This window comes from Macrobrachium rosenbergii, chromosome 55 (assembly GCF_040412425.1).
Source record: "Macrobrachium rosenbergii isolate ZJJX-2024 chromosome 55, ASM4041242v1, whole genome shotgun sequence".
NCBI lineage: Eukaryota > Metazoa > Arthropoda > Malacostraca > Decapoda > Palaemonidae > Macrobrachium > Macrobrachium rosenbergii.
This window is the reverse complement of record NC_089795.1, coordinates 41,698,418-41,720,833: the sequence shown is the minus strand read 5'-3', so window position 1 is coordinate 41,720,833 and position 22,416 is coordinate 41,698,418. Positions and strand designations below refer to the sequence as shown.

The following is a 22,416-nucleotide window of genomic DNA, read 5'->3' as shown; positions in this document are numbered from 1 at the left end:
AAGGAGTAAATTTATTATAAGCACCCTCCTTAAGGCTGTTGTAAAGGGAATTCTATTTTATCTTTTTGCCCTAGAGCTGAGAATGATGTTAAGGCTAAGTCTTGCAGAGAACTGTAAGAATTCCAGTTTAACCTCTTTGGTGGGGAAGAAGAGGAAATACTTCTCTGTCCTGTTAGGGCAATTAAAACTTAGGTTAAGCCTGGAAGAGGGAGTTATCCTTTTGTTTTGAGATTTTAGAAACCTAGAACATCTTTGTCAACAGTTAAGCCTGAGGGAGGCAAAGTTAACCTTTTTGTTTTGTGGTTTTAGAAAACTTAGATGTCTTTGTCAAAGGTTAAGCCTGGAAGAGGCAAAGTTGTAATTGTGTGATTTTAGAAAACCTAGCTGTCTTTGTCAATGTTTAAGCCTGGAGGAGGCAAAGTTAACTTTTTTGTTTTTTGTTTTCAGAAAACCTAGAATGTCTTTGTTAAAGGTTAAGCGTGGAAGAGGCAAAGTTAACCTTTTGTTTTGTGGCTTTAGAAACCTAGAACATCTTCGTCAAAGAACACAAAGTTCTCTGTGACATATTTGATTAGGATAGTGCATGAGAACTAGCTCCACACCTTCTACCTTTATTGAAGGTAAACATTCATATTGTGAGAGCTGTTGCAACTTCATTTAGTGTTATGGCAATTTGTCACTTGAGGATGGGATTAATATGCTACAGTAGAAGTGCATTTGACTTTGCCTGCTCTCTACCTTAAGTATGCAGAATCATTCGAAAACAGTAAATCCCTTAGTCTGCTACTAGTAGTGGATAGTCTTTTCCTGAACTGAAGAAAGAGCAATCCTTTAGTCTCTCTGTTTTAAGCCTTGGGTTTTAATATTTTGGGAAGCATGAATGTACATATATTGTATAGGAGCTTACCTTTACATCATAAAGGTATTTATTTTTAGTGACTGTCGTTACTTTGGACCCAGGCACAGGGGTCCCCTCATACTGCTTGTGTTTCATTTTGGCTGAATTGAAGCAGTTTCCTCTGCAAGGCTGCTCTTTGCTGCACACTTATGAGAGCCTTGCTCCCTGAGTGGAATCCAGATTCTGGTGGCAGTAAGATCCACAAAAAATTCCCGATCAGGTAAGGATGTTTTTGGTTTCATGCAAGAAACCTTTAGCTGGATTGCCGAGCGGATTTTGTCTAGTTGCACTACCCACCATCCTCTTCTCAGTGTGGGAATCGGCTAACTTTAACAGTAGGTAAGATTCATCCTAAATAATATAAATTTTCATAAAATTTATGATACCTACTGTTAAAGTAGACCCCACCCAGCCTCCCCACAACTTAGTGAGCTGTTAAGGAGAATTTTGACGAGCTAAAACATTTGAAACACACCTGATGGAGAACAGGTGTACTAGACAGTCATTTGGGGAGCCATTCGATCTTTTGTTTGAATGCCAACTCGCCTATTGGCTCGGAGATATAAGCTAACTTTAACAGCAGGTAGGTATCCAAATAGTAAATTTTAGTATGAAAATTTATATAATTATAAGGTGCATTTTTCCATGAAGGAAATCTATCACACCAATCTGTTATATCAGGGAAAAGAGCTTCTGCTAAGCATACCCAGATCCTGATTAGAAACAAGGTATCTTCTGAGTAATGGATTTGTATAAAAACATGTTTTGCATTATTCAAACATTATATTTGGAAAAGACTATGTTCAAGTACATTCCCAAATCATACGAAGCCCTTATATCTGTGTTTAGATACTGTACTGTATCTGGATACTTGTCAAGTAATTTTTATAGCTAAATGTGTTTATCATAAATTATAAGTAAAATATGAAGTAAGTAATATTGTATTTAAGAATTATAGAAGATGCGGGAAAGAAAAGTAAAATATAAGTAGAATTACAAGGGCAGAAGGTTAACAAAGCAGTACAATAATGTAAACAGTATATAAACACAGTTTACAATACATCAAATAATACAGATTCTTGGGAAGGGGCAAGTCAACAGACATGCTGTGAATATGAGGACAAACTAATTATAACTGAGAAGTAGTTTTAAAGCCTTCCTCCCCATCTCCACACACAATCATAACAGCTGTGTTATCTGTACACAAAAATAATAGGAAAATGAGAGGAAAAGTAAAACCTGGGGCAGTGATGAATGCAAACATCAGCACCCTGGCAAAAGGGTGATTTCTGTAATAATAGTTTACTGCATTAATTTTCAAGTTATTCTGTATTTTATACTGTAATACAGTATAGGCACTTGAAAATTTCTAAATTTGTACCATTTCCAGATCAGCAACTAATTGTACAGTAGTACTGTATATGGAAAGCATGGTCAGAAAATGGTAGATATAGAAGTAGAGATGCCCAGAAAATAATGGTAAAGGGCATAGGTGAAGACTTAGATCTAAAGGGAGATCAGACAGAAAGTGCACAAAGGCAAAGCAAGTAGAGAGAATCGTGTCACATCTAACCTATAAAGTGAAAAGCTGATGTAAAAGACTTAGTGATGATTATGAATGGTGTTGAATATAGAACTCTTGCAAAAAAAAAAAAAATTACCATATTTCCTGGCATCAAAGACACTCCAACTTTGAAGATGCACCCCAGTTTTGACTAGCAAAATTTAAAAGAATAGAAAACAAACAAAAATTAATGTGGCAAGATATCTTTAGTTCACTGCTCACGTTCATCTATCTCAAAGCATTGAGGTGCTGTGAATTCATATTGTAAATATCTACTTTGATTATGATTATGATAATCTTGCTGTAAAAATATTTACTGATAAACCCTTTAACTATTGTAACACAATTTTACCTATGTCAGATAAGAAAGTTTGCTTCAGGTCAGGGTTTTGAAAGCGAAAATACCAGTAATACTGTATAGATAAACAACCATTAAGTTGCTACTCACCTGTCAACTCATTTACTATAATCTACTGACATGGGAATGATTCAGTGTGACTGTATATGGTTTTTAGATAAGAATAATTTGTACATTTCATTCAGAGGTCATATACAGGCATTCAGATCATTAACTAGCAGAGATATCCTTCCTTTGGGGTTAGGATATGCCAATGAAAAACATGACCCTCGGCCTTGGCCTCAAGACTTATTTGGGGGAAAAAAAATAGCATCTTTGATGCTGGTAAATACAGTATGTGATAAAAATAGAAAACCAAACTACTTAGGAAATTTTATTACTATAACAAGCACAAGCAAAAAGCATGCTTGAATATAAGTAAATATTCATTCTTCATAGTTAAATTACTTGCATGGGACACTTTTAGGTTGGGCATTTATTGTATTTTAACTTGTGTATTACAAGCATAAAATTTGATGTATTGTAGAATTTACTTTTCGTTTTATTTAAGTTAGTAAATTCACATGAGCAACTGAATCTTTTAAGTTTAAGATAAAGATGTTCTTTACCATAGTCAAATCTATACTTCCACAAGCTGTTAAATCTGAGAAGCTCTTCCCGTACTCCTGTCGCTGAAAGGCTCTATCTTAATAACAGAAACTAAAGGGCTGATAAAAAACAGACACACATATTGGGTGACTTTTCTACCTGATACGTTGAACAGTACTATCATTTATATACAGTAAACCCCCGTATTCGCGGTCTCACAATTCGTGGACTCTATTCATGGATTTCTCTTTGGAACGTATCTACCCATTGTTTGGGGGAAAATTCGCCCATTCGCTGTATTTTTCACTGAGAAATATTCACTAAATACTGTTTTTCATCTAATTTTCATGACTAAATGCACTTTTTGTGATAAAACTATTAAAATACCCAGATAATGCTCGAGTTACAATAATTCACCTTATGATAATTCGATTATGCAAGGGGGTAAGCGATTAATACCGATACAACAGAATTATTTATAAAATATTTTTAAATTTCGTGCGGCCGCAGGCAGCAGCGTAATTAGGCAGTGAGAGAGACCAAATTACAATAGACAACTTTTCCTCCATCTCTTTATCCCATCTTGTAGTTAAAAAAGATAGATAAAAATATTGTTAGTAACGTTATACTCTTGTGTAAATGCGTACAGCCATAAACAACCGACCAAGAAACTGTTGTTTTGCTTATAACCGAATGGGATAACAACAGCCGTTTACCTGGTATTTCAACCATCGTATGGTAATAAACAATTACTGTAGGTTATGGCACAAATGACGTTGAGTAGAAGGACTGATAAATTTTTACATTATACCCTTATTCGGTATGGATAAAAGATCGTCAAGGAAATATACTGCTAAATTTAAGCTGCAAGTTGTAGCTGAAGCTGATAAAACAATATTCAAGCTGCTACTGACTATACTGTAAATTATCGTGCAGCGGCAACATGGATGAAACTTGATCATAATTAAAATGGGAGAGAAAGTATTTTAATCAAAACTATTGGGCATGAAAGGACACATTACTGCTATTTTTACGCCGATAAATATGTAAACCTCGTATTATGATGAAATCAAGTGAAAGTAGCGAACGGAATCTTGAATTTTGTTGCACAAAACAACGCCTCCAAATGGCCATCGTCATCTATTAACGAAAATAGATAAATTAATTTCACAACATGTATTTTAGTTGTATTTCGACTTAAAAACACTCCGTATAAAGAAAAATAACCTTGCCCCATATAAAGAACACTCCGTATAAAGAAAAATAACCTTGCCCCATATAAAGAAAGTATCTAGAGATTCATTTATGCTAACTAGAAGCAAGAAAAGCGCTCAGAACTGAGTTGAATGCGGCAAAATAAACATTGATCGCCATGATCGCAATTTATAATACAAAAGCAATATAAGAATATATACAATATGATTGGATACAGAGAATTATGGCATAACATTTTAAAAGATCCATGAAAAAGATGCATAATCGTTATGTTGACGTTTGTATAACACAATGTGAATTAGAGTATAGTCATAACTTACAAGGTTATCGTTACAGGTGAATTTTATAAGTTTGGTATGGTCTTTAAAAAATGCTAATAAATGTTTATTTCAGAGTTTAAGTACTAAATATGACCCTAATCATGCTCCCAAAGTATTAAGCTAACTTTTAAATGAACTAAAGTTAGTAATTTTTATTTAAAATTTAGCTTATTACCCTAAAAAAAGGAAATACAGTAAATGGTTGACATAAAAATTGGTACTGCACAGTTTCATAATAGTTCGGGTCTGAGGCAGATTTGTTGTAACCAAGCTCAACAACAAGCTCCCTCATTCGTGGCTCCCAACCTGGACCTCAAGCTCTTTTCACGGACCAATGTCATTGGATTGGAACAGGTGGAAAATCTGTTCTCTCCAGTGAACTTGTTGTTGAAAGTCCTCCACAAACTGAGGACGTTTTATCTAGTGGCTCCCCTACTGGCCAAAGAGCAGCTGGTTTCCTCTTCTACTAGAACTAAATCGCCCACATCCGAATCCCCCAGTCCGAAACTAACACAAGTAACTCAGACTGTGTCAGCTTCCTCAAAAATCAAAAATGCCCTGGCTTTGTGGTATTCAAGGGATGCTAACGTTGATCCTGTCAATTTTAGAATCAGATAGACGATCAGCAATTAAGTGTACTTTCTTTTTAAGAGAATCTGAGGCTACAGTAATGACCATTAATTTAGCAATCTCCTTTTAGATCACTGTTTGAAAGGGTTTAACTGTTACACAGTCAAATGGCTCTCTACGTAAAGTGTTCTTGTATGGTTTCAAAATTGACCTCACAGACCCTTACTTTTCTTCCATCCCTAAAGCATGTTCCTGAGGCGGTAATCCGGCCCACATACGGTTTCCCTGGTTTCTAAATGACGTGTTAGTTAACCTCAGATATCGATAATCAATCCTGCCCTACCTTTCCTTGTTGAGGAAAAGCGTTGTTTTCAGTTAGCCTGGCGGGTGCTAGAATTTCGGAGTTGTCTGCACTCTGGGACCCAACCCACTTCCTTCCATCAGGAGGTTTTGTCATCCCTACCTTCCTGGCCAAAAATGAAGTACATAGGTGGGCTTGGAAAATTCTTCACTCTGCCTCTCTAGACCTTTTGTGTCCAGTTCACTTTTGAGGGCTTATTTAGACAGGTCCTCTCCTACATCTCTTCTGGGCCTCTCTTTATCAGGGAAGGAGGGGTAATCTCATGTCCAAACAACAGATCCTTTACTTTATCAAACGGCTAACCCTGACTCAGTCCCAAAAAGTTCATGATATCAGAGCTGTACCTCCATTAATTACTTTCGTATTACATGAATTTCATGGATCTTACCAGGTACACGGTTGTACAAAGCCACTATTTGAAATAGAAGCTCTTAAATTCTCTAATCGCGGCAGGAACGTTGTCCCTCCCTCTGGTTCCTTCTGATTCCTAGTCATTTCCTCCTCCACCTCAGTTATCCCATACGGTCATTTCAGTCAGGCTTGCCTTGACTTTCATGTTATCCATGCATTTGTCTAAATGACACATTTTAAGTTATAAGGTTTTCAATTGTATGTTATTTTGTTTATGTACTTTTTCACATTGTCATGTTGATTTTAAGCTAACATCAGTTTCTTTGTACATTATTATTTGTTACTTAGTGATTGAAAAGTTTCTTTTGAATCTTTTGTTCACTTAGAATTTTTATCTTTTAGTTTAAGAATTATGTTTATTTCTCTGTTACCATTTCAGAGATCCAGAAAAGGAGAGAAAAATCTATTTCGGAGAGGGAGTGATGACCCACCTCCACCATGTGTCAATAAAACATCATTCTAGTGGGGTGCTGCTTTCATGGAATGCGACTAGCGGGTGTTTGTGTGCTGTCCACGGGTGGTACATGGGTTTGTAACGGCACCTCCCTATGGGACTTTTGACCTTGGGATCTCTATAGGATAAGGTTCCGTGTTTTTGAAGTTCATAAATCTATGGGGCTCCGCTCTGGGGGTAAACTCCAGCATTTTCCTTTCTCTAGCATCTGGAATTACCTAGAAATAAGTGCTGAATGGACTTTTCATCGGTGACACGGACCCATCCAGAAATAACTTCCAAAATCCCTTTAAACGTGTTATACTAATGTTACCCCTAATTCATGGGATGCTTTCTTTGTCACTTAGAGTAGGTTTTTTCTTTGTATCATCATGTGTCACAATCATAACAAAAGCAATCTGCAAAATATCGAAAACATGTACATAATGTTGGTAGATGGTAGTACAGTACAGCAATTTAAAATTATATACTATACAGGTAATGACGATCAGAGAAATAATAAGTTGTAAAAGTATGTTTTGTCGAGAGAGAGAGAGAGAGAGATACTGTAATAAAGTAACTGACTGCTTTTTACGTATTTTACGCAAATATATAATACAAATTTTCCATTCTGATTTACACTAAAAACACACTTAAAAAAATTAAACACACTTTCTACAGGGTATCACATCTTTGGAAAATGCAGTAACAATGGTATCACATCTTGTAAAAGCACACCAACTGAACCTGTAATTACATGTACATACAGATTGCACCAGCACTTTCTCCGAGGTTAACAAAGTAATTTTCAAAGAATGACACTTATACAACTCTTAGTTACATCTCTGATATTACATTAACGATTCATTTTATCAAAAGAGCGCGACTGAACAACTCATCTCAAGGCCATGTAAAGTCTTGTGACAAAGACTTTGCAAATGAACATAATACTTGTATGATATTTATGTACAAAAATATAAATATAAATTTTCCATATCGATTTACAGTTAAAAGCATAAAACTATAAAATGTACTTCAAACATTAAACATGCATTTTCTGCAGGGGTATCATCTTTGAAAAGTGCAGTAACTTTGCAAATGGGTATCACATCTTATAAAAGTACACTAACTGAATGTGCTGAAATTACCTTTGCATCATATTTATGCATGTACAAAAATAAAAATAATACATTTTCGATACAGATTTTACACATGAAAGCATGAAATATATTTTTCATAGAGATTTTATACATAAAAGCATGAAATGCATTTTTCATACAGATTTTGCACATTAAAACATGAAATGTATTTTTCATACAGATTTTACACATAAAAGCATGAAATGCATTTTTCATACAGATTTTACATAAAAGCATGAAAACTTGTAAATTACTTCAAAAATTAAAATACCCACTTCTGCAGGGTTTTCGAGAATTTAGTGTGTTGAAAAATCGCATATGCCCATTAGTTAGGTTCCAGGAAAAGTTCGTGTGTGTGTGAATTCGCGCAACTCGAATCGTGAAAGATCGAAGTATTACTGTACTGTATTAAGTAGGCTACGCTACCGTGTATGTATACAATATACCATAGTGTAAATAAGCTCTCTTTGTTTGTTATTCATTTCTCTTTGTATTGAATTATCATAAGTCACTTTGCATGAACTCCAGAATTAGCTGATGTTAGCAATTACTATACCGTAATGTAAAGAGTATATTTTATAGTGTAGGTTAGGCTACCATATATATATACATGGTACCGAATACCCTAGTGTAGGCTAGGCTATGTTCGAGGTATGTTTTAGTATTTATGTTTTTTCCAACAAATTTTTTTTTTTTTTTAACCTAATCCCATCGTAAGTAGGATAATACCTGTGTAGGCGTTTTTAGTTTTGTTTTGTGTGTGTTTGAACTATCAAAATAGGCAGTTCTAAGTGTAGTGTTTTTAGAAGGGTTCTAGGTATTCGTTAGTTTTAGCAATGCGCGGGGGGTGTGTGTATGCATCCCCCGCGAATACGGGGGGTTTACTGTAACCTGTTTATATAGATACACTTAACAGCATTTGCTGCGTTAAATGACAGGATTTAGAAATGTTGATGTTGTCTGGCACAAGCTACATGAAGAAGAATGTCTCTTCATAAAGTGAAATGTAGTCATATTAACTCATGATTATCACCTCTCTTTAGGAATTATTTGAAATGAATCTTACCTACTGTTAAAGTTAGCTTACATCTTCATGCTATCAGGTGCGATCGGCATATTAAATAATTCAAATTACACTTGGGTAATCCATTAGGACTGTCTCTGCAGTCACCTGTTTCCCACCAGGTGGTGTCGGAATGTTTTGTTCAAGTCAGAGTTTTCCATGCCGTGTGCTTCTACAGACAGTGTGAATCATCATTGTTATATTTTGATAATTTCTGGCTAAATTTCTCCTGTACGGTATTGTGCTGTTGTGCTTTGCTTCTACAGGCTGTGTGAATTGGTGTTGTTATATTTTTATGATTTCTGGCTAAATTTCTCCTGTATGGTATTGTGCTTGTTTTCTGCATTGTGTCAACTACAACAAGCAAAGATGAAAGCATTAGGCTGCATAGGAAGAGTGTAGAAACCGAAAGGTTCGGTTTTACAGAATGACCACATAGCCGATGTTACCCTAGCTGAGCATGAGTGTGGCTTTCTTGATGTCAGGATAACAAGTGATCTGATGAGATGATGGAATTCTGTTTAGTATTGGAAAATGCTGAAGGGATGATACTGCATCTTTTTCAGTTTTGAAGCGGCTTAGCACTGGGTTAGGACTTGCATACAATATAGCCTAAGTTGCCTCTAATAGGTCAGGTACTTTGGACTAATTTTGAAGCAGAAGTACCTTTGATTGCAGTATTTCATTCTTGGCGCTACAGCTCGATTACTGCAAGAGTAATATGTGTTTATACATGTACAATACACCCCCAGTATTCGCGGTCTCATGATTCGCGGACTCGTCTATTCGCGGATTTCTCTATGGAACATATACTGTATACGCATTATTTGCTGAAAATCCGCCCATTCACAGTATTTTTCACTGAGAAATATTCACTAATTACTGTATTTTCATGTCATTTTCATGACTAAATGCACTTTTTGTGATAAAACTATTAAAATACTCAGGTAGTGCTCATGTTACTATAGTTCACCTTATGATAATTCGATTTTGCAATGGGGTAAGCATTTGATACTGATATGGCAATATTTATAAACTAGTTTTAAATTTTGCACAGCCGCAGGCATCAGCATACAATCAGGCAGCAAGAGAGACCAAATTACAGTAGACAAGCTTCTTTTCCTCCAACTCTTTATCCCATCTTCTAGTTAAAAAAGTAACAGAGAATGATAAAAGTATTGTTAGTAACGTTTTACTCTTGCATAAAGCGTACAGCCATAAACAACCGACCGAGAAACTGTTGTTTTGTTTATCACCAAATCGGATAACAACAGCCCTTTTGCTTGTATTTCAACCATCGTATGGTAATACACTATTACCGTAGGTTATAGTACAAATGACGGTAAGTAGAATAGAACTGATATATTTTTACATTATACCCTTATTCGGTATGGATAAAAGATCGGCAAGGAAATATACTGCTAAATTTATGCTGCAAGTTGTAGCTGAAGCTGAGAAAATAGTGTTCAAGCTACTAATGACTATAAATTATTGTGCATCGGCAACATGGATGAAACGCTACCATAATTAAAATTGGAAAGTATTTTTATCAAAACTAGGGATGGATTCATCAGTCTATAACAGATATTACATCCTACGCTGCTGTCATCATATACATAGTACATTTAATGATAATGATATACATAGTACATTTAATGATAATGATAATAGTTAAATATTAGTCCTGAGGAGGCAGAGTTTCTTGATGATGTGTCAGACTTGTAACCTCTCCTTGGTAGACCTACTTCCGAGGGTAAGGGGAGGAATGTTTCTTTCCCTCTCTCAAGTCAGTTGTAAAGCAACAGAAACAGTTATGTATAAATCATTTTAATTAGCCCTGCCCAACCATTAGTAGCTGTTTTTAGACACTGGCTCTTTAAGAGATGCAAAAGAAAGGAGCAGGTAAAAAGTGAACTGCTGATTTATTCATGATCCAGGCGGTTTATATAGCGGCAGATCTGCCATCAAGAGAATACAATGGGAGCATAGGTGACCTGAGGTCGATAACAATTAACAATAAAAGTACAGCGAACAAGTACAATTTGCAATGTGAAAATAGACAGAATTAAAGTTGAATACAATCTTGATGCCTGCGAAAGAAGAAATACACGGTACATAAATTGAGGACAGATAAATAATTACATACATAGTTTAAATGATTGGATTTATGTGACCTGGCCCGTCAGGTGTGACAAATTGTAGATACAAAGAAAATGGGCCATCACCAAAGAAAACTTGCTCAGCAGGGACTTTACAAAAAACATGATCAGCAGAGACTTTACAAATGACTTTACAAATACTCCCCCCGACTTTAATTCTGTCTATTTTCACATTGTAAATTGTACTCGTTCGCTGTATTTTATTGTTAATTGTTATCGACCTCAGGTCACCACTTTAAGAGATGCAAAAGAAAGGAGCAGGTAAAAAGTGAACTGCTGATTTATTCATGATCCAGGCGGTTTATATAGCGGCAGACTGGCGTCACGCCGCAGAATACAATGGGAGCATAGGTGACCTGAGGTCGATAACAATTAACAATAAAATACAGCGAACAAGTACAATTTGCAATGTGAAAATAGACAGAATTAAAGTTGAATACAATCTTGATGCTTGCGAAAGAAGAAATACACGGTACATAAATTGAGGACAGATAAATAATTACGTACATAGTTTAAATGATTGGATTTACGTGACCTGGCCCGTCAGGTGTGACGAATTGTAGATACAAAGAAAATGGGCCATCACCAAAGAAAACTTGCTCAGCAGGGACTTTACAAATAACATGATCAGCAGAGACTTTACAAATGACTTTACAGCTCTTCATTGTCTCCTTAACCTCAGTGTTTAAGGCTATTGCCTTAAATACCTTGAATCAGGATATTAGATTCTTAGAACTACATTTGAAGTTTTCCCTCTAGGGTCCTGCCCCTATAGCCTTTTTTGCATGTCAGTTCCTTGTAGAATTTCCCAAACTACTCTCAAGTTCTGCTTCAATAGTGTTCTGTTCACATTCTGTTTTTAGACAGTGGCTCATCATTGTCTCCTTAACCCCTGAGTGTTTATGGCTATCGCCTAAAATGCCTTGAATCAGGATATTAGATTCTTAGAACTACATATGAAGTTTTCCCTCTAGGTTCTGACCCCCATAGCTTTTTTTGCATGTCATCTCCTTGTAGAATTTCCCAAATTACTTTCAAGTTCTGCTTCAGTAGTGTTCGGTTCACATTCCAAGTGAAAAAATTTACATGTAACTTTAACATGTTTTGAACTCCCAGTTCAAGTAGGCTGTGTGGATCCTCAGTAGGCCATGTGCAGACTTTCTTAAGTGCGTGGCAAAGCTCATTTATCAAGAGTGATAAAGATGGGTGTAAACCGTAGAGTTATTTAGGGATACAGACATATTACGTTTGCCTCAGTAGTTCTGAGCTATGCGTCAATCCTGTTTTCATTTGCTCTCCTGATATAGTCCCCATGTGAAAGATATCCCTTCACCCCCCTTGTTCTCAGTTTTTCCCTGTATTGTCTCTTGATTGGTTATAAGTAAAATTATAGCGGTCCCTTGTTTTCGACAGGTCCCGACATGGCGTTCAGGTTACGAGCTTTTTCAGATATATTCATCAGAAATTATTTCCCAGTTTGGCGCATGTTCTGGGGTTACGATCGTCGTCGCCGATCCGACAGAAATATGGCTCCAAAACGGCAGAATAATCAAAATTTGGAGGTTTTTTTGATGAAAAACTCAATAAAAATGCAGTTTACATCATTTTCAGTACAACCAAAGCATTAAAAGTAAGGTTTTCTGAGGAATTTAGACGATTTTCATTTTACAAAGTGGCGTAAAAACGGACCCCCTGTCGTAAACTGGGGACTGCCTTTATTCCTTTTGATAATAGTGGCTTTTCTTCTTCAGCCGCTATATTATCTAGAGTGAATTAGCCGTGCAATAGCACAGCTCTCGCTTCTCAGCAATTGCCGTTTAAGTGTTGTGCAGACAATACCGTCTGTCTTCATGGTTATGTAGTGACATCATGCAGGAACCTCTAAATTCCCCATCCGTGCAGATGACACCTACTGTCATCAAGTTTATGTGGTGATGTCTTACAAGAATCCTCTACCTTCTCCACCCAAGTACCCGTTCACAGCATCTGGTACTGTCTCTCAGCATTCTGTGGTGTCATTGCTGACATTCCGGCATTGTCACCTCTTCTGTCTCAGTTCCTCCGTTTAGGCTTGAGGAGTTTCAACCATGTTTTTGTTTGATTACCCTTTAGTATTTAAGGTATGCATAGCTCGTGTGGTTCTATTTTCACTTCCTTTTGCTGAAGGTGAGTCTGTTAACTGGCACTCTTTAGTTTATTTCTACCACGGCTCCTGTTAAAATGAATAAGGAGTTAACACGGGTTATGGTAAGATGCGTTATCATGAAAGTAGAGCCTTTGGGAATGGGTGAACAGTCAAAAGAGCAGGCTAGGAAATGGTATAGTGTTTAATAGCTCAGCTCCTAACACAAACAGTGTAGTGTACTTGCAACTGTGTTTGTACAAGAGGTATTAAGACCTAAAGCCCTTAGTCCTTTTGTTGTGGCAGGGACGCTTTCACCTGAACCAGTACATGAGGTATAAATCCCTTTGTCCTTTTGTCACGGCGGGGACGATTTCTCCTGAATCAAATATAATACAGTATTAACCTTGCTTTCTATCTTATTGTTAGTTGTAAGGAAATCCCGCTTTTGAATTTGGGAGCACGTAGGTACACATTGGTGTATAAGAGCATACCTTTATGTATGAAGGTGGTAGTGTCTTGAGTTTTGGACTGTTGGTTATGGGTTTTTGACACAGGCACAGGAGTCGCTAGTACTCTACAAGATAGTCCTTTTTTCCTTGTAAGGATCCTCTGGCAAGTCTCGCTACAAGGACCTTACACCCGGTTGTGGTTCCAAACATCTGGCTGCAGTACTTGCCAGTAAGGATCACACAACAGGCAGGAATGTTGAGAAGCTTTTAGTTCGTTTGGCTGAACATTGTTCCACTGGCTGCACTAACTCCCCATCCTCATTCAATGTGGTAGTCAGCTAACTTTAACAGTAGGTAAGATTCATTCCAAATAATGATAATTTTCATGATAAAATTAATTATCTGGATACTTTACCTATTGTTAAAGTGGAAACCCACCCAGCCTCCCAACATCTTAGTGGGTGGTCATGAAGAACTCTGACTCAAACATAAACATTCTGATAACACTTGGTGGGAAACAGGTGACAGCAGAGACAGTCCTAACAGGTTAGCCAAGCGTAATTTGAATTTTTTTTTAAATGAAGATCACACCTAATGGCGTGAAGATGTAACTAAACTTAACAGTAGGTAAGTATCCAAATAATCAATTTTATCATGAAAATTATAATTTTCATAATAAAACTTAATTTTATGAAAATGTCATTTTTGGTGAGATGGGACTTTTGGTGCTTCCTGTGTCCCACAAGCACCTGGCATTGATTGCTGCCCAGTTTTAGACTATTATAAGGCTAACAGTGGGAACGTTTCTTGAATTAGAAATGAAAAATAAAGAATGGACTATAGAAAAGATAGGGAAAAGTTTGGTATGGCAAAACATTTATTTACTCAAATTATAGAAAACTGGCCTGAAATTCAATTATCTTTCAAGAATCAGAAAGAATTTTCATAGTGCTCAAAACCTAAACTGCCTATATCAGTGACTGAAATATATACTGTATACAGTATATGAATTTATTTTCTCCAAGTTAAGTTTTTTGTATGAATTTTTTATTGGATGACGACTTTGTCCTTTGGCTAAGGGAACAGATGAACCACTTAGTACAGGCCTTGTGTAGAATTCTCTTTAAATCTGATAGGTACTATTGAATAGCCATATGATCCCAGTGTGAGGACATCAGACCAGACTTTTATACCAAATCTCGTAGTTTTGGATTTAATTTTCAGACTGAAGGGTAAGCGCATCACCTTGATGAATGAGTAATTTCAAACATATTACGGTGCTTTAATGAAAAGAAAGGCTATACAGACATGAACTACAAGTGTTTTAAAAGTGAAGACTATAATTTGATACTGCAGGTGGTTGGTTAAATATCTCATGCCCTCTAAACCTATCGATAATTTGTAAATCACTGTTTATATACAGTATATGCAAGACACTGATTTTTAAACATTTTTTCAGGTAAGAAGGATGGTAATGAAGAAGATATTCCAAATTCTGCTGTTGATCTTCAAGTTAAAGAAAAGGTGAGAAGTAATTTCTTTTGTTCATTTAGCATGTATTACAGTTGATTGCTTATCAATCTCTCTCTCTCTCTCTCTCTCTCTCTCTCTCTCTCTCTCTCTCTCTCTCTCTCTCTCTCTCTCTCTCTCTCTCTCTCTAACTCTAATGATGTTTCTTGCCGTCATACTTTTTGAGTGTAGTATTTATAGGGCTTTATAGAAAACTACTATAACATTGTCATTCACTGAAGGAGATGAACTTGTGTACCTATCATGTAGCTCTTGATAAGTGTTGTTTTATATGAATTCCAGCATGTGAAAATTATTATAGGGTGATGCTGTATATTTAGAAGCAAAGTTTAATTTAATGTTTATGTAGCATACATAGTTGTTCTATATTTTTAGTACCCTTAAAATGAGAGGGTATCTGCTTTGTACTGCATTTGCTACTTTTAGGGATATTCTTTTCTTCTGATGCACAGATTTTAAATCCCTCTGTGACTTTCTGACAGACTGTGATTGTTTAGCATGTTGTTTGCTTCATGAATTTGCTGATTAATTGATTGCTTGTAGTAGTAGTTTTTCAGAAATTTTCTTCATGGAAATGTACTGGAACTTGTATTGGATGGAACTCAACTAGATTTTCATTACTTCTCTGTTTTGTGCAATTGAATTCTCTGCTAGATTTTATTAGTTTGTTCAGGTTTAAGTGGTGATGCATTGCAAGTAGTTTATTTATTGTATTGGTTATAAAGGTAAGTGTTTTCAGTATAATGCATATATATGTCTAACTTGAACTGAATACTGGCACTTGGGCTACTTAATTTTTTAAATTCTAGTTTTATTATAAATCAAGGGATGAGAACACACATAGTAGACAGTGATGAAGATTGCTGCCTGTTTTTGTCGGTTCTTTTGTCATAGCTGATGGTGTTCAGTGAGAGTTGTTTGCATGTAAATATTGTCAAGTGAAGCGTTCTGTTACATGTTTTCAGTGCCATGCTAATACTTCGATTTAGAGTAACCATGTGTGGCTTGTTTTTATGTAAAATTATGTAGAGATCATCACTTCACCCTTGGGATACATGAATTCAAAATTTTAAGTAAAGATTATCAACAACTTAGTTAATACCAGGTAGTGATCACTCATTTTGGTAATGAAGCTTTTTCAGTGTGTTAACTAACTCATCTTGGACCAGAGTATGCCACCTTTTTATTCTTAGTAATTTAAAAAATACTGTTGAAGATAGTCTGGCCCTTTGAAATGTGAAAAATTCAACATACAATTGTTAAGTTACATTTATTTTTAAATTATAACAACCTAAAACTGTTGCCAGTTTTAATGTTTTTTTTTTAATAATTAGCTTTCTTTTTCATACAAAATTTACTTGGCAGAAACAAAGATATTTTACAGAAAAATTTTAGTTTAGAAAATTTTTGTAGGATAAGGATTTTTTCCAAAATTTCTTTGTCTTGACTTCTTTGTTGAATCTCACAGATTTTTTTATAAGTTCTGTAAACCAATATTTTAGTACTTGCATATTTGTTGTTGTTGTGCTTGCAAGGAGCACAAATTTAATTTTACACAGAGAGCAAATGAGATTCGTTCATAGATTCTTTTTGGTATGGTTTATCGTAAGGTCGTTTGAAAAGAATAATAGTTGCATCAAAGACAGTCTTGCCTGGTTGTACGTATTGTATGTCGTATATTCCATTGAATGCTGTTCTATCGTGCTTTTCTGGTTCAGGCATTTGATATATTGATAATCTGTAGCAATGAAAAATGGATGGGTTTACTTTTTGTTGTCATTTATGATTACTTGTGGCAATTTTTCTCAGGTACATTATTTGAATCTTTTGAAGTGAGAGTGGTGGTTTATTAGCTAGGTTTGTTGTTCTGATGAAAGATTTTTTTTTTTTTTTACAAAAATGAATGACTGAAGTGATCTGGCTTGTATATAATTTTATAGAAGTGGAGTAAGGCTTTTAATGGTACATTGATGATGAAGATGATTACATTTTGTTCTGCTCATGGTGCTCCTTGCAGCCTATCTCAGTTTTTTCAACTTGTGTTCCATTAATATGATACCGTATTGGCTTTTCTGTTACGTTTTCCTTTACTTCAACTGGAATACCTGACAATGCATTTGGTTGAGTTTGTTGTGGAGCACTTTCTTGGGCGAACTGTCATTCTAACAGAAATTGCAAATGACTTTTTGTGTTTATATATTAAGGTATGCGAATTCAAATGAATTTTGCTTTCTCATTAAAGATATATTCTCGGCAGTTCTTGAAAAAGGTTCAGCGGCAAGAACGGGTAGTAGAAGAAGTCAAACTGAGCCTTAAACCATTTTATAATAAGAAAACAATAGACAAAGATGACTATAAGGACATCATGCGCAAATGTGTTCAAAAGGTAAGACTCAGTTTTGTTGGCATGTTTAGTAACAATGAACAGATTTTAGTCTGTTTTTCAAGGTTGTGTTAAATGTTGTGTGTGGGTGAAATTAGTTGGCTCTTCCACAGCTATATCTATTTTATTTTAGAGCTTTGTTGAGCAAGATTCATCTGACAGTAAGAAGATGTAATAGTATATAGTACATGAATTGTCATGATTTATGTAGTGATTATTTGCTTGAGTAGAGAGTAGTAATATTTATTTGACATTGGGTAAGTGAAGATGTATCAAAGTGTTTTAATTTTGTTATGCCTTCATTTGTATTGCTTAAGATTTTTAAGCATATCAATGTAATATTTAGATACTGAAAAATTTATTTAACTCTTGAGATTTTTATTGGTGTCTTTGGCAAATTTTAGTTTTTAACTTCCTGTGTTTAAGTTAACTTGAAAACCTGCATGATACCATGGAAGTTTGTTGCATGTTTGATTTGGTCACAACTTGGGTGGCTCATTTAGAAAAGAGTATTTGATGATACATTTGTAGCCTATCATAGTTTAGTATAAAAAATTTCATTTTAAAGCTGTCTCTCTTTGTTGGGCTGATATGTAGCGATTTTGTAGATTTGTAAGTTGTTGCTAATTCTGTTTTTAGAACTGCTTCTATGTAATGGTTTTTATTTCATGCTGAAGAATTTCAAGATTATTCCTTTGGTAGTGATACCTGGAAAAGTTATTTCTGCATGTCATAAGAGAAATGTGTTTGTATAAGTTTATTCCCTTCGTCAACATTCCACTTATGTGTATAATTTTCTTGTTTTATTTTTCCAGAGTAATGTGTTTGTTCAGCAACAGTTACTTCTTCAGATTTTTATTAATTTTCGCCCATGTTTATTATGTTTGTGTTTTATTTTTTCATTCTCAAACAGAAGTTGTGAACTCGGGAAGATATAATATTTTTTCATTCCTAAACTGATAACGTGAACTTGGAAGGTATTACAACTAATTCTCTACTTGTGAGAATAAAACTTAATACAAACTCTTAAGCTACCTGGTACTCAGGAGGGGCAAATGTTTAGTGTCTTTTCATATTTTTGAAAATAGCAATCAATTTATTTTCTTGTATCATCTACATAAACGTGTGGATGTCTGATGATGGTTAGTAAATTGTTAAACATATAATGCCTAATGATAATGGCAATGTGGATATGACCTAAGTAGCAATAATTTCATATTTTACAGCAATAATAGTGTTGATACACCTCATAGGCTGGTGACAATGTAAATTTGATGGAGATATACCAATTTCAGACCACAGCAAACAGGACTTTTATGATCCCAATATACAATTGTGCCATAAAGAAAAAAAAATGCACCATATAGTAGCTAATTAGAAATTTCTATCCTCATTGCATGGGTTAAGATATAAGTTGCAATAAATATATGCACTGTTTTTGAATAATTTACAAGGGTACAGAATTAAGCAAAAATTCAAGAACCCAGTTGTACATTGAAAGCAGGATGTTAACTAAACATGAGAGCTCCAGGAAATGGAAGTTATGGAATTTGTTGGGGTAAAATTGAGATTCTTTTACATAGAGTGTCAACCCGTGTTATCAGTATTGTTTTACAAAGAGCCCATAACTTCATATGCTATTCCTATAATGTTACTGTGTATTAAGATCTTGCCAAAATTATAATTTGTTAGATGGTGCTTCACTATATTTGTTGCTTCATCTGAGGTCAAGTTAGGGATGCACTCCAGGAGTTCGGAGTTTGGTTAGGTTAAGGGAGGGTAAATTATTATGTAGCTTAAAATAGAAGCAATTGTCAATTGGCTGCTTTTACAAATCTGTCATTCCTCAAAAAAGAGACATGGCATTACTCCGTGCTAAGTATTGCACCACATATAAGTTGAAGAAATGAAATAAGACAAAGGTTGTTCAAATTGATGACACAAAAAGAAGTAATAGCACGGAAACAACCTAAGTAATTAAGGGCTCCTAGCAAACAGTTTTGTTCGGAGCATGAAAGCTGCTCTGTAGGAATGTTGCTCTATTACAAAACTAAAATTATAGTTCATTAACTAAACATGAAACAATTTTACTCAGATCAGTTTCTCAAGCGCAAAAAATTGAATAATTGTTTGCAAGAGCATATTATCTATCTTTTAAAACTGGAGCACAACACAGTTGATTAATGATAAGGAATGCACCTCAACTATAAAATTATATCCTGGTGACCCACATCTTATATTTTCAGCAAGGTACCTATGCTTCTCAAGAAAGGATACAAGACTTCTTGTGTCAAAAATCTTTCAAGGTTGACGTGCCACATCAAGGATACATGCAGTTTCAGTGAACATTTCTTTATTTATACACATGCATATATCCTAAGTTATTGAATATGTTTTCAATGTAATGGCATACACTCATTTGTGGGCTTCATAAGGGAAAACACTTAGATCATAGATTGGAAATATGAGGCCTTCATGGTTTTGTAAATATTTAACATTTAAGCAATTATTTTTCGTGATTTTATTTTGTAATTGGTATTTACTCTGGTTTTGAGTTTTAAATGCATTATAATGTTTTGGGAAAGCAATTAAGTGTGTATCCATATTAGCGCCGTTAGTGACTCATTCTATAAAAGAGGATTTTATGACTAATCCATTCTCTTTTTTTCTCCCCCGTTTAGGTATGTCACAATAGATCAGGTGAAATAAACCCCACCAAGATTCGAGGTTTAGTGCAAGGGTACATAAAGAAGGTCAAGTACTACAGAAAGAAATTGAATGGGCCTGCAGAACAGGCACCAGGAGGGAAACCTACAGCAACAGACCCTCCACCTCCAGGTTTTGCTATGATCACGAAGGTAACAAAGCCCCCAACGCCCATCAAATCCAAAGCTTAAACTTAACTTGTTTGTAGTAATTTCATAAACTGTATAGTGATAGTGATGTTAAATTAGAGCTATATTCATGGGTGGTTGTAATTGCTGACATACAAGTATGGGTACGTAATTGCTAGAGCATGGATTTGGATTAGTTTTAACAATTTATTTTTAGGATACATTGGGTTTCAGTAATCTGTCAGTAAAAATTCTCAAAACTTTCCAATCCGTGCTTGATCACCCAGAGTATAGTTTTGAAGGTGAGAGCTGTCCCATAAATTGTACCATAATAAGAGATGGGAAGCTACATTATGTTAAAGAATAATTAGTGAAGTTATGGACTGGCTAGGATGAGTTTTTGAGATAAGATTGAAATTGTAGGGCTTGAACAGCAATGGGATAGGTTCTGGTAGGTGTAATTTTATGTTTTATTTATTTGACCTTTTTTTATGAAACATGCGTGTATGTACATTCTGCAAAAAGTAAAAATAAAGTGAAGTGTGCAAACACTTGTAATATAGTACACAAAAACTAAACTTCGCTCTTTGATTGTATCGCAGTGTTGACTATTATTACCTGACAAATCATATTGAAATATTACTCAATTAGATGAAACCTTATGAAGAGATTTATAGTCCTTATTAGCAATGATTGATTAATGAGTTTGTCCATGGGCTAAGTACCATAACATTTAGTTTTGAGTCAGTAACAGTTGAATGCCTCAGTTGTGTTTTAAGTCTAAATTGCATGAGAGTAATGGAATGGGACATTTCTGAAGGCAACTATGAACAATAAAGAAACTTAGTAAAATAGAAATTTGCACAGGTGAAATATTAAAACCTGCCTGATGTACAGTAATTAATGGTGTACTTCCCTGTATGTTAAAAAAATGGATAAATTTCAGAATAAATTTCAGAATCGTCCAGTTAAAGGAGATCTTACCTAGTAATATAGTACACTCACAAAAGATAAGAGGCTGTGGGTAAACAATAATTCTTTTGCAAAGTTGTACTCTTGAATGTAATGATCTCAAGAGTAAAAGTACAGTACACTATTTTAGTACATGGAATTTTCTACTTAATTACTGACTCTTACTTAGCTCACTGCATTTGAGTGCGATAGGACTGGAGCAGATGTAGAAGACCCATCTATTCCTTACATCATAAAAGTAATAGATTACATCTAAAATTGGTATATTGTCTATGTTTGTAGTGGTTATTTATGTAAAAATGTTTTCATATCTTATAAGTGTGTATCAACATACATTTAATAAATTGAAATAGATTTATATGAATCTTATATACCCTCAAATTCATATTTTTTGAATAAAAAAAAATCTTTCATGATTGATGAGAATTTCTAGTTCCAACTTTCTTTGTTAACCCTTTTTTTTATGTCTAGTTTCAAATATTTGTTTTGATTATTGTCTAATTAAAAATCACAGTACAGTTTTGTGGTTTTCTTAAACCACAAGGTAATGACAAGAAATAATTTAATGTTACATGTTGCTGTGCAATGATAAAAGTATATAAATTGAGTCATATTATTAGGTGAAATTTAGCAAAAATCACAAAGTAACAATGAACCTACTGATATAATAGATATAATGGCAGGAGTGAAAGACCAGTTAGAAACTGTGGGATAATATAAGTACTAGAGAGATCTGCAATAGTTCACAGTTGGGCAAGGACTACAAATTAGCATGAAATAAAGACCAAAATGAATCTTGAGTGAATTGTATAAAGAAGGCAAAGTTTGAATTATAGTAACTATGATGCTACCAGATCTTCATATACGATCAAATCAGTCAAGCTCTTCTGATCTATTAGGCATTTTGCAAGTGCAAGGAGATCCTCAAAGGAAAATGAAATTAAGAAGGAAAAGTCTTCATAGAGTACCCTTTAGACATTCAGTATCATTCCATACTGGCTATCATGTATGACTGCAGGTAAGGAGGTAACATTTCTGATTGCA

At 34.9% G+C, this 22,416-nt stretch overlaps 1 protein-coding gene across 1 annotated transcript in view; it reads left to right on the top strand.

Annotated features, from left to right (window-relative positions):
• The window catches only part of LOC136835178 (PHD and RING finger domain-containing protein 1), a 150,524-nt gene extending 128,794 nt beyond the window's left edge, over nt 1-21,730 (top strand). Inside the window, exons 11-13 of the mRNA XM_067098397.1 lie at nt 15,113-15,177; nt 17,441-17,569; nt 20,248-21,730. Of these exons, the coding sequence (XP_066954498.1) occupies nt 15,113-15,177; nt 17,441-17,569; nt 20,248-20,463 (410 nt within the window). The 3' untranslated portion in view covers nt 20,464-21,730. The remainder of the gene's footprint in view (nt 1-15,112; nt 15,178-17,440; nt 17,570-20,247) is intronic.
• The last annotated feature ends 686 nt before the right edge of the window (nt 21,731-22,416 follow it).